We start from the raw sequence: 13057 nt of genomic DNA, 5'->3' as shown, positions 1-13057 counted from the left end.
ATAGTAAACAATAATAATGATTAATAATAATTTAAATATCTATTTATATATTTATATAGCTAATTGTAATAAAAATTTTAACATGACTTTTGTTGATTAGTAGCAATATAATAAAGAGAGAGAATCGAATCGATTAGATTAGATTCTGACTTTGATTAATCTTGGTTTGATACTTGAGATTGCAGGTTGCATCTTTCTGTAGTATTCAAAGATTTGTTTGCAATCTCTTTGGAATTCCTTGGGTATTGTGCTAGTTGGAGAATCCGATATGTATGGCACGAGATGCTTGATTAAGTCGTCACAAAAGACATCTTTGGTATCGCAACACACCTGAAGTCGCTTGAAGGCAACCAAGAACATCGAGATCACAGTGTAGTTGGCCTTGTGCTCGGGATTGAGATTCGAGAAATATTGACCGAATCGAATACGAATGTTTGTGTGTTTCAGAATCTTGTTGGATTGTTCAATCGTACCGTTGCAGATCATGCTGAGTAAACAATAGGTGGATTCATGTCTAACCGATGCATCGTTGTGATTCATCAGTTTCTCGAGAAGCGTGACACTATCGTCGAGAGCGAGAATCTTTTGAATTTGATACGGTGACTTGGCAATGATTTGCTCCAGTGCCCAGAGTGACTGGTTGGAAACTTCCGGACAAACAAAATCTTGTGTTCGCTGCAAGACGTTTAGGAGCGGTGCAACAATGTTGCGATAGAAGGTGTGGTGCGAATTCTCTTGTTCGTCTATGTGCAAGAGGTTTCCAGCTAACATGACAGCGGGCTTCAAACCAACCACTTCACTCTGTGAGAGACGATCGAGTAGATTGATAAGAGCAATGCTATGGTTGATAGTGATGACTTCCTCGGAAACCGTGATACCACTTACAACTGGCATTTTCTTGTCACTCAAGAACCACTGATTGATAAGCTTTGAGTTGCTGTCTTCCGTCACGTAGAAAGCAATCCAGAGGGCATGTTCAACAATCTCGAGATCTTCGTGTTGGTAGAGTGCCGCCAGCGTCGGAATCAACGGTACAATGAAATCTCTGTTGGGTTTGGGATGACCTCTCGACAGGTTGTGAATCAACCAGAGAATATTACTGAGTAGCTCTGTCGGTAGATCAAGATCCGATAGCAGCTGCATCAACGACGGCACGACATGCGAGTGAATGACGACATCTCTATTCTCTGCGGATTTCACGGCGTAGTTATTCAACGACCATACACATCCATGAATTAGATCGTATTCATTTGGATATCTAAAGATAGTACAAACCAAACTTCTAATTATATTTTCATTTTTCAACAACTTTATTGACTCTTCATGTGCAGATCCATCGAAACAATTTGCAAAAATAAATGATGCTTCTGTCTATAATAAATAATAAATAGTTAATAATATGAAATTTTGTGAATAAAATAATAATGGTACCTTTAAAATAATATTTTCAGATTCTTTAAATAATGAATGAATTCTAGAGTATAAACTTGGATGAATTGTTATTTCTGGCTCTAAAATAATATTTATTTGGATTTTGAATTAATAAAATAATAATTTTTAAATTAATTATAATTAATTTAATTCTTACCATTTGATATGAAATCTCTAAAGAATTTCATTCCAATGATTTGATCATCCAAATCATTTCCGTTGATCTTTTCTCTCATCGACAGATACTCTGCATTCTTTTTGTTTTTTAACATTGAATTTGATACTCCAAACATTCTTTATTTTTTTTTAAAAATAATAATAAGAAATAATAAATTGAATTTTATTAATTAAACATTTATTAGTTAGATTTTTTTCTTTATTTTAAATTACATTAATGTAAAATATTAATGGTAAATCTTTATCAATTTTAAAAGTAGATTCGGAAAACAAAAAAAAAACATTCAAAAAGATGTGGGGGTATTGTAAATTCTCTTTTAAGTAAATAAATAGATAATTCGAATTTTACCACATTTGGAAAAAAATTAAAAAACAAAACAAATTTACATCTCATTGTTGTACTATTATTATTAACAATAATAATAATTTAGTTATAACTTTTGGGTTTATTGTTTATTTTTTTATTACAATTTTTGAATTTATCTATTTTATTTTAATACTAAGTGTTTTATATTGTTATATGTTATTATCGATAATAATATAATATAAAAAGATAGGTAGGAAAAGAAAAAAAAAATAATTATATGTTGTTTGTTGTTTTGTTGTTGTTTTAATATTTTTTTAATATATTAATTTGTGCAAGTTACTTGATAAGGTGATAAAAGTTCGCATTGTGAATAAAGAGCGTTAGTACGACAACCGTTGTGAGGGTTGCAATTGATCTCATATGGATGGTTCTGTGCGTTGCAATAGAAGGTTGAGACTGAACCGTCTGGGTTGATGACGGCTGTGTTGTTGGTGGCGAACCAGTAGGACGACACCGACGAACACAGTGCAAACATCGATTGGTAGAGAACTGAGTTGGGTGGGATCTTGACTGGCCAGTCTTGCTTGTACACCAAGTAGGAGCTGTTGCTAGCGAGGTTGTACTGGCACTCGGTGCTACCGCTGGTGAGATCAAAGGTCGATGTGTAGATTTCGTCGTTGCAATACTCGTAGAGATTCGATGTCAAGTTGAAGCTGCTGGTGCCAAACAGTGGCATCACGAAAAATGTACCGGTGATGTTGGTTGAGCATTGCAATGGCATCGTACCGAATCCGACACCTACAGGACTGCCACTGCACTGGTGTGCCTGATGAAATGGAATAAAGTTGTATAGATCCAGCAGTGGATTGTCACCGAGTTCGTGTACCAATGTATCTATATCTATATTGAGATCCAACTCTTCGCCACGCTGCTCCAGATGATTCATATATTTCATTAGATCAAAAGATCCATAGCAACTACAAATGAATCCAATGAATATCAACAAAAGTGTTGATCTATATAATAATTTCGATGTACTAGTTGATAACATATTTTCTTTCTCTGACTACTACTTTTGTTTTTTTTCTTTCTCACTAAACTTAACTAAACTAAACTTAACTAAACTAAACTTAACAAAACTAAACTATACAAATAATAATGATAATAATAAATAAAATAAATAAATAATTGATTGATTTGATTCGATTCGAAATGAGGAAATGATAAAATAAATAGATAGAAATAGAAAAAGAAGGCGGTGATGTGTGTTGTGTTTAAATTAACTGTGTAAAACAAAAAAAAAAATTGGGAAGCAAGGAAATCGGGATCACACACAAAAAAAATAAGGTAGAAATTTCTAAAAAATATTAAAAATTCAAAAATTTATAAACTTTTTTTTCGACAATATCTTTTAGAAAATTGGTATTAAAAAAATAAATATCTACTGGTTGATTTTTCCCAATATCAGTATTTGTAAAATTCAATAAACAGTTAATTTTGATATTTCAATTATTTATTTTTTTTAAAGATATTATTTCCCATCATTGTTTTTATTTTGAGGTCAAACAACAACGATTTGGTAGATTTCTCTTTTTTTTTGTTTTGCTAATCTTATGACAAATATTTACAAGATACTGTTTATTTTTTTGTAATCACACTTATTGTTCTCCATATGAAACATCAATGTGAAATAATCTCGATCTTTAACTGTTTATGAGTAAAATTTTTTTAATTCAAAGCAAAACGAAATCTACTTTTTTTTATTCAGAGATAGATAAAGTTATCAATAATTGGCAATATTACAATATTTTCATTTTCTTTTGTGATAATAATAGATATATTATTGATTTTTTTCATTTTCCTCGTTCGTTTTTGATTTGTTATTTAGAAAAAATGTAATTTTATAAATAAATAAAAAAAAATTTGACAATTTTTTTTTATTTTTTTTTTATTTTTTCAATTTTTCTCAAAATCGTGCCTTTCGTTTGATTAATCTTTGTTTTGTTTTTTCGGTGTCTTACAAAGAAATAATATTATTATTTTAATATATTAATTTAGTTAGTATTATAGAGAAAATAAAAAGAGAGTTATAATATTATAATAGAACAAAATCAACAACAATGAGATTAGAGAAGTGCTTTTTCTGTGGAGGTACTGTGTACCCTGGTCATGGTATCATGTTTGTTAGAAATGATGCTAAAGTATGTCATTAATATCGATCGATATCGATGAATAGCTATCATACTTTATCAGTTACTAATAATTTAATAATATTCTATTGTAAATAAATTAGGTTTTCCGTTTCTGTAGATCAAAATGTCACAAGAACTTCAAGTTGAAGCGTAATCCACGTAAGACTAGATGGACTAAAGCATTCAGAAAGCTTAATGGAAAGGAAATGGTCGTTGTAAGTATTACATATATTTTAAAAAAAAAGAACAATTTTATTAATACATATTATTATTATTATAAACAAAAAAATAAAAGGATAAAACTTTTGAATTTGAAAAGAAACGTAATAGACCAGTTAAATATGATAGAGATTTGGTTATGAATACTATTAAGGCTATGAAGGTAGTACAGAGAATCAAATCAGCAAGAGAGGAAAGATTTTATAAATTGAGAATGAAGGGTGTCAAGAGAACCGAAAAGATGGCAATGCTCAAGGAGATCGACGAACACGTCGATTCAATCAGATTGCCAAGCGCACTCGAGAAGATGCAAAGCAGACTCAAGGCAAACAAAGCCAAACTCGAAGCAATGCAAGCCACTCGTTCTTAAATTAATTAAATTAAATCAATATCTATATATATATTTAAATCAACAATCAACAATCAATCATTTTCATTTCAAAACAAAAAAAAAGTAACCGATCATCAACAAATATCCACTTTTCCAACCAATCCAACCACCTATTCAACATAATTGTATAGTTTTTCATTCTCTTTCCTCCAACAAAATAACATTTGACTCTCTCTCTCAATTCAAAAGTAACTCAATTATTTCACAGTAGTCCAAGTCCAGTCCATACATACCACCGTCAATATGGAGTTATCTTCCAACATTTAGCTCCATTCATTTTCCTTTAAAGCTCTCCCCTAAAGTTTAAAAACAAATCCAAAAAACGCATTCAATGTTTTAAATCTATTATTATTATTATTTTAATAATAAAAATAAATAAATAAATAATACTTTTTTAAACAAAACAAATTAAATTGATTTTAGCGCTTTAGGGTTTTATAATTTACAAAAAGTAGTTACAAGTATTGCACATTTTTTATTACGATTAACTATTTGTTATGAGTAATGGCTTTTCATCTTTATAAGAGTAAATCACATAGAACGGTATCAACTTCCATTTGGATACTTGATTCTTTAGTTGAAGAAGTTTGTCTTTGTGTACTCGAGTGAACTTTGAAGTTGCTTCGCCACTATCCATAAATTCCTTGACAATTGATATTGATAGATCTATGGCAACTACTTTAATAGATGTTCCTTTTGATTGATAGAATCCTTTAAACATTTTACTAAACAAATAGATAAATTAATATTATGATAACTTTACTTATTTAATTAATTAAAGCTTTTTTCTACCACATACTTTACACAATCTTTTACAGATCCTTCTATTTTCTTTAATTTTCCTTTGTTTTCTTCACCGGCTTGAATTGTGACTTGAATGTTCAACAGGTCAGACTGTGTATCCATAGCGATCATTTGTGTTTCGAGAGGTGCCGACGGTTCCATCAATCGATATTTCTTTGCTTTCAGGATAAAGTCTACGAGATCCTTTCTAGAGATGACCGATTCCGATCTGGTTTCAATGTGTCTGATCTTGACCATACCGGTAGAGTAAGATCGCTCTTTCAGTACGATCACCCATGTAATTCCATTCTCTTTGCAATAGCTGAAGATATCCTCGACATTGGAGTATTCATTCGGTGAGTAGTCAGCTTTGATGTTCATTGCCCACAGTTGAGTGGAGACCTGAAGTTTCTCTGTCAACATTGGCGCGCCCAGCGAACAAACGAATACCTCGAGGTCAGAGTTGGTCTTGGCGCCTTTCGTCTTGATTTGTCGCTGATCGTATTGCATCAGAGAGTTGACCATCTTTTCGATTGCAATGGTTACACCGACACCGCAGATCTGTTGGTGTGTAGCCTGCGGTAGGAAGCTGTTGATCAGCCGGTCGTATCTTCCACCGGCCATAATAATCTCGGTCTTTGAAGTGTAGTGGCCATATTGGTCGGGATAGTTGCTTCGTTCGTTGACCACCTGGAATACGATTCCCGAGTAGTAGTGGTAGTTGTGCACCAAACTCAGATCCAAATAGAATTTTGGAATGATATTGATCGCTTGGAGGTTACGCGCCAGATTCTTCAGGTCGGTCAGTCCAACCAGTGAATCCTTTCGCTTGGCCAGCAGTTTCTCCAGCTGAGCAATACAGGTCATGAGCTCACCTTTCTGCTTGAGATATACTGACAAACTGTGAATACACTGATTGGTCAGCCCAATCTCTTTGAGTGAGGTGACAACCTGTGGCCAAGAGTTCTTCCAGTGGAGTGTGGCGATGGACATGTAGACTTTGCCATGATCTTTCTTGTCGACTCCACAAACCTCCAATACACCATCGAGCACACTGTAATGGTTGATCTTTATAATGTAGTTACTTCCTAGTTCCTTTGAGAATTCCTCCATGATATCGACTGTGGTTCTGAGGATTTCCGCGTCACTAACGTAGCTTGTTTTGGGTGGACCTACAATGTCGAAATCACACTCATACAGTTCTTTGGGACTGTAACCAGAGGATGACTGACGAAATACTTTGGCAATTGAATAACGTTTGGTGTGTGTTATCCCATGGAGAGCGACATGCCGTGCCCATGGTATGGTCAGGTCAAATGGCATATATACAACGTTGCCACCTTCATCGAGGAACTTGGCAACCAGATCTTTGTTGGGCAGTGTCGAATCGATCGGAAAGAGAATGGGTGTGTCAATTCTAATGGCGCCGTGATTCCTAAAGATATTGCAAAGTCGAGTCACAGTCTTTTCACGCGCCAACAAATGAGTGTTGGAGAGTGTTGCATTTGAAGTATAGAGATAACGCGATACAATATGTTCGTCCGTCGACATTCCAAAGAGCTTCTCCATGAGATAGTTAAACAGTGAGAGCGTTGGGTTGGCGATGGTTTTGATTGCTTCCTTGAGGATGTCGTCTTCGATTCTCGAGGGAATCAAGTCTGATTCAAGTAGTTCCTTTGTGGTGGGACGGTCGTTTGGATCCTTGGCAATCAGGCTACGAATCAGTTGTGCATGGTCGGGTTTCAATGCCTCGAAACCCGGTGGGAATTTAATGTCGTTTCTCAAGTCTCGCAGGATATTAGATCGCTCCATCTGAGTCTGGAAGGGATGACACATCTCAAAGAGAATGATACCGAGCGAGTAGATATCGACTTTGACACCGTAGTGACGAATTGTCTTTTGGAGAATCTCTGGACAACAATAGAATGGAGTTCCAACTCCACCCGTCATACTTTGTTCATTCTCTTCAATATCAAACATTGTACTATTATCTGTTACTTGTGATTGTTGTTGTTGTTGTTGTTGTTGTGGAGTTAGGAATCCACTTTTTTGTGATCCTGAAGTTGCCAAACCGAAATCACCAATCTTTACATTGTCTTCGTCGTCAATGAAAATGTTGGCTGGCTTCAAATCACGATGAATGATTCCTTGTGAATGAATATGGTTGAGACCTTCAACCATCTGTCTAAAGAGTCGCCATATCTCCTCCTCTGATAACCCGCCAATCGAATCGATAAGAGTTCTCAGAGTTTTCTTTGAACAATAGTCCATTTGAATATAGAGTGTATGAGTATCTTTCTTCTTTGCTGCAGGTGTTGGAATCGTCTTTTGTATATGATTGGACAATACCCTTGATCTAGGATTAAAGTTGAAATTAGTGGAAACATCTTCGTCGTCGTCATCATCGTCATCGTCGTCATCCTCATGAATATTGTTTGAGTATGATCCGTCGTCGTCCGTTGCAGCATAGGATAGCCCAATGTCCTGGTCTGTAAAAGTGTTGGAGAGAAGCGACCTTGAGTTGATCGATTGTGTCAACCAATCTTCCGAGGCATCAGTCTCGAGGTCACCACTCAAATCCTCCATTTCGTCGTGATCATCCGAGTGGCTGTCGGTCCGCTCTATCCAAGCTTGGTAGTATCGCACCACATATTGGTGATGCAGTCTTGAAAGTGTAGTGACTTCACGTAGCAGTTTGTTGGTGAGTGGTTCCGCCTGGTTGTCAGAGGAGACACCTTCGGTCTTGATCTTCTTCACTGCATAGTAACGACCGTCCAGTTTATTCTTTGATTTCACAACGATACCGAATCCACCTTTTCCAATCATTTCAATCTCCTCAAAGTCCATACGATATCGAGAGAATCTAAATTCATAGGGATTGGGTGACATTGGCTTTTGCTTGGCAGGGGTGGCGCCTGGTGATCCCATCAAGATATTGGTTGGACCATTTTGAGGATTGTTGGCACCAGTTGCAATTGGTGGTGTTTGGCTGGTACTGCTTGCCAACATCGAAGGTGAAGAAGGTGGTGTATTATCGCTATATGCACAGCTGTTATTCAAATCAGTGGTACTCTCATTGGTGGAAGTCGAAATAGTCAAAGGATTGGAAGTGGATGAAGTTGAATTTGCCAAGATATTTTGATGATTTATCAATTTGTTTGCTGTAATCACAGCAGAGGAAGTGGTGGTTGTTGTATTGCTAGTGGTTGTGGTGGTGATGGGTGTTGATGTTGGCGGTGAAGTTATTGTATTGTTTGTAATATTTGAAATGTTACTGGTGATTGGATTGATAATGTTGGCTGCAATCGATGAAGTTGTATTTCTAAGTGGTTGATTATGATTGTTGTTATTCGGGTGTTGATTGTTATTGGAATTCTCTTTCGGTTTCATTGTGGGTGTCGATGAAGAAAGAGAGTGATGCGAAGATATGAATGGATGCTTGAGGAGTAGCCCTGCTTCCAGTTTGACTTTGTCGTTGGCATCGCTATTGAAAATGATGTAGAGAAATTCTTTGGCGAGTGCCGATGTGTTCTCAGGCAGTGCAATTCCCTCGTACAGCTTGAGAAATTCGTTTTGTGAAGAGTTACTTCCACCGCTGCTATTGAGTGATTGGCTAGAGAATGAACGTTTGAATCCACCACTACCTGTATTGTTGTTACTGCCACTGCTTCCTCCAATGCTGCTGCTTCCAATGCTGCTGCTGCTGCTGTTACCGATTGTGCTATTTCCACTGCTTGTCAGCTGACTCCTGGAAATGGTGCGACCAGTCAACATCTCCAGTACAACGATACCCAGATTGAGAAAGTCCTCACGTCTGAGCAGATACTTGGTGGAGGCATTCGAAGAGAGCAGCATCTTTTGATTCTGATTCCAAAAGTTGAGGTGATTCTTATTGTTGGATCGGTCGACGTGGTCGAATATCTTTGTGGAATTGCCACCATAGTTTGTGAAAAGAACATGTCCTGTGGCGTCGTCAACGAAAATATTCTTGGATTGCACATCACGATGTGGAATGTGCTGTGAGTGCAAGTAGAGTAGTGAGAGCAACAGTTGATATGTATACTTCCTTACGACAGACTCTTCGATGCGACCGACCTTTTCTATCATCGCCTTGAGAGTGTCAGTACCGACATGCTCCTGAAATATATAGAGCGTGTTATTCTCAATGGCAGCACCGAGATACCTGACCAACTGTGGATTAGAAAGATGCATCATACATTCCACTTCCTTCTGAATCGCATAAGCACGTTTTATCGATTGATTGTTTGTGTTTTGTGAGGTGGTAGTTGATGTAGCGTTATTTTGATTCTGGATGCTGCCAATCGAGTTACTACTACTATTGCCACTTCCACTTCCACTGCTACTTCCACTATTATTATTATTACTATTGCTATTTGAATCATTATAGCTGTTACTGTTGCTGTTGCTGTTATCATCTAATGGTATCTGTCGACAGATCATCTTTGTGTTGGTGTCCAAGTTTATACATTCGTAGGTGGCATCGACGTCACTACGACCTAGACAGCTTCCAAGCTTCCAGTGTATCTTTGGTATGTCAGAGTTGGTTGATGGCTGATCATCATGTCGCCCACTAACTAAATGTGAAGCAGTGTTCATATGACTCTCTTCGAATATACTCATATTATTCTCGAGACCGATATTACTCGATTGTCCAATATCAAATCCATATCCAAACATTGACTTGTTGTTATTATTATTATTGTCAAGCATGAAATCACCATTTCTTATCATATTTAAAAAGGAAGGTACACCAAACTGTTGATTATGGTGATGACTATGATGATTACTATGATGATGATTATGATGATTTACATGACCATTTTCAAAATCGTTATCATTATCATCATCTTGATTATTATTATTATTATTATTATTATTATTATCATCGATATCACTATTGTTATCTCTATCATTATCATAATCATCATCTTCATCATTGTTTACTCCATCATCTATATCGTCTTGATAGTTGCTATTGTTATATATCTCACTGCTGCTGTTCAATCTATGTTCCTTTAGACGTTGAATCATCTCTTCGTGTAGACTAACTGTTTCCTTGTTGTATTGCAACAAGAACTCCTGTATGGCTTGACACAACTCGAATATGACCACCTCGCCAATGATCATCTTCTTCTCCAATAATATATAGAGTTCCTCTATCTGATCATCTGATAATCCTCTTACTTTCTCCAACTCAATATTCGGTAGAGTATCAGGATAGTTTGGTGTATAAGTTACACATAATTTAACTAATCATACAACAACAACAACAACAACAACAATAGTTAGTTTATCAATATAAGCCATTCATAACATAACAATTCATACCTGAACAATAGTTTTGATATTGATTGGTTGGATGTGGAATAACTGTTATTTTGAATCTCTGACAAACACCATCTGGAGGTAACATTACAAAGTCATCCTTTTAAATTAAATTACAAATTGTTAAACATTGATCTTCACTATCATCATGATGATCATGATCATCATCATATTGATTTGTACATACTCTATAGATGGATTGTAAACACAACATTTCACCATTTTGTGCTTCTTCATTCTTTGGATTCAATGTCATTAATATAGTCTTTGACATCTCTTTTTTCTTAATGCTCTATATAAATATAAAAATTTATATAGATTTTGATCTTTCTTTCTTTCTCTCTATCTTTTTTACTGTTTTTTATTTTTGTTTCTTTTAATATTATTATCTAAAGTTATATATATATAAATATATTTATTTATAAAAATATATTATTTCCCTATCTTTTTTCTTTCTATCAAATTATATGATGAAACCAAACAATAGACTAGATGAAATAATATATTTTTATAATGATGTCAAGTTTTAAACCAATTAATAATGATATCATAAATACAAACTTTTAATTTTAAATAAATATTATTATAGAGATAGACTATATATAAGTAAAGTTAACTAACTTATTCTTCTTCTTTTGATTATCAAAAAAGGTAAAAGTTGAATGGTTGTTTGTTTTTTTTTTCAATTTCAAAAAAACAACACTTTATTTTATTTTTTTGTTTTTTTGCTTTTTTGCAAAGAATCGCAATTAAAATTAAATCTTTCAAAAAACAACAAAATAAAATCGAGATAACACTAAAATAAAAGTGAACATCAATCAATCATTCATGAAGATGATGTATGATTATTGATGATTGATTAATGTGATTATTGATTATTGTTATGCTTTGGTTTTGTAATATTTTTATTTTGATTTTAATCGATTAATTCAATTGATAAAATACCTTGTGGTTGATGAAGGTATGGAAGTTCACCGTAGGTGTTGTTACGAATGTAGACACCGAGTTTACTGGTGAGGATAGTTTGAATTTCATCAATGTACTGTGGGTAGGAGTGAATGCATCCGTGTGATGGTGGCATTGGGAGCGATGGATTCCAACCGGCCCACTCACCGGTGTGCAGCAAGATGCCGTCACGAATGTTGCTGATCACGATGAAAGCATTGCCAGCGAGACCTTCTACGGCACGATTGATTGGATACGGTCCGAAACTTACGGGGTCTGGCTCCGGTGAGTTCAAATCGAATGTCATCAAGCCGGTCGGTGTCGAACCGGATCCACAGAGCTGGTTCATTGGCAACCCGGTGGAGTTGTCGTTCTGACCGAGTGTCTTCACTGTGAAATTCAAGAGAACATTCATGTTGGCGTCGAACAACGTTGCAGTTGTCTCAATCGAACGATCTCTATGAACTGGTACATAAACCTTATAGAGGAATCCAGGTGGAATCTGTCCATTATCCTTGTATCCATCTTCTAAATTATTTGCCAACAATGCGTTTGCTGATGTTACATCGAAAATACCTGATTCTTCCCTGTAGTAGAATTATTATTATTATTATTTTTAGAAATATTTCCATGTAAATATTATATTAGATATTATCACAATTTCCATTAAATATTTTTAACAACTACTGAGTTAAGTACTTACAATTGATAAATTGATTGGAATTTAATGAGTGCAGCTTGTGTGATTGCGTCGAATGCAGATGTTAATGGGATGTTTGGTACTGTTCTCACTAGTAGATTCTGTAGGATATAAACATCATCACCAGTCATTGGTGGTGTTTGAATAGATAGTTCTCTAGAAAATGGACATGGAAACTAAAATAAATAAAAATTGTTTTAGGATTCACAAATAAACACAAACACACACACACAACACACATAACAAAATAATTAATATCTAAAATTGTTTTGATATAGGTAGGTTTTCTATTATTAGAAAAATCTAATAGATCTTTAACACATACATCTTGAGCATTCGTTGTTGTTGCAACAAATGCAATTATCACTAAATTTAAAAATACAAGCTTTAATCTGTTCATTATTTATTATTATTTCATATAATTAATAATATTACAAGATAAATAATAAATAAATTAATGGATGGTGTTTCAAGATTAAAAAAAAAGAATGCATAAATCTTTAAAGAAAATATCCAACATTGGGAGAGCAAAAAAAGTTTTTCGAAAATTTTAAAAAAATCTATTT

The 13057-nt window shown here is 34.7% G+C and overlaps 4 protein-coding genes across 4 annotated transcripts; 1 reads left to right on the top strand and 3 right to left on the bottom strand.

The window, feature by feature from the left end:
- Positions 1–138: 138 nt before the first annotated feature.
- Positions 139–1724, bottom strand: PPL_10993 (uncharacterized protein; the record flags this gene model as incomplete). Its single annotated transcript, XM_020581753.1, has 3 exons — positions 139–1371; positions 1432–1511; positions 1589–1724. 3 exons carry the CDS (start codon positions 1722–1724, stop codon positions 139–141), a joined length of 1449 nt encoding a protein of 482 aa, XP_020427623.1.
- A 513-nt stretch (positions 1725–2237) lies between these two features.
- On the bottom strand, positions 2238–2966 carry PPL_10992 (DUF3430 domain-containing protein; the record flags this gene model as incomplete). Its single annotated transcript, XM_020581752.1, has 2 exons — positions 2238–2809; positions 2897–2966. The coding sequence occupies 2 exons, from the start codon at positions 2964–2966 to the stop codon at positions 2238–2240; spliced, it is 642 nt and encodes a 213-aa protein (XP_020427622.1).
- Positions 2967–4035: 1069 nt separating this feature from the next.
- Positions 4036–4696, top strand: rlp24 (ribosomal eL24 family protein; the record flags this gene model as incomplete). The annotated part of the gene is made up of 3 exons (XM_020581751.1): positions 4036–4116; positions 4209–4322; positions 4403–4696. 3 exons carry the CDS (start codon positions 4036–4038, stop codon positions 4694–4696), a joined length of 489 nt encoding a protein of 162 aa, XP_020427621.1.
- Positions 4697–5201: 505 nt separating this feature from the next.
- ifkA (eukaryotic translation initiation factor 2 alpha kinase) lies at positions 5202–12891 on the bottom strand (the record flags this gene model as incomplete). Its single annotated transcript, XM_020581750.1, has 10 exons — positions 5202–5442; positions 5517–6190; positions 6533–6727; positions 6830–10770; positions 10850–10946; positions 11034–11138; positions 11408–11442; positions 11792–12378; positions 12495–12667; positions 12817–12891. 10 exons carry the CDS (start codon positions 12889–12891, stop codon positions 5202–5204), a joined length of 6123 nt encoding a protein of 2040 aa, XP_020427620.1.
- Between the last annotated feature and the right edge of the window lie 166 nt (positions 12892–13057).

The sequence above is a fragment of the Heterostelium album genome (genome assembly GCF_000004825.1).
Source record: "Heterostelium album PN500 unplaced genomic scaffold PPL_contig20, whole genome shotgun sequence".
Classification (NCBI taxonomy): domain Eukaryota; phylum Evosea; class Eumycetozoa; order Acytosteliales; family Acytosteliaceae; genus Heterostelium; species Heterostelium album.
Note: the sequence above shows the minus strand (reverse complement) of the source record. Positions and strands in the feature narration are given on the sequence as shown.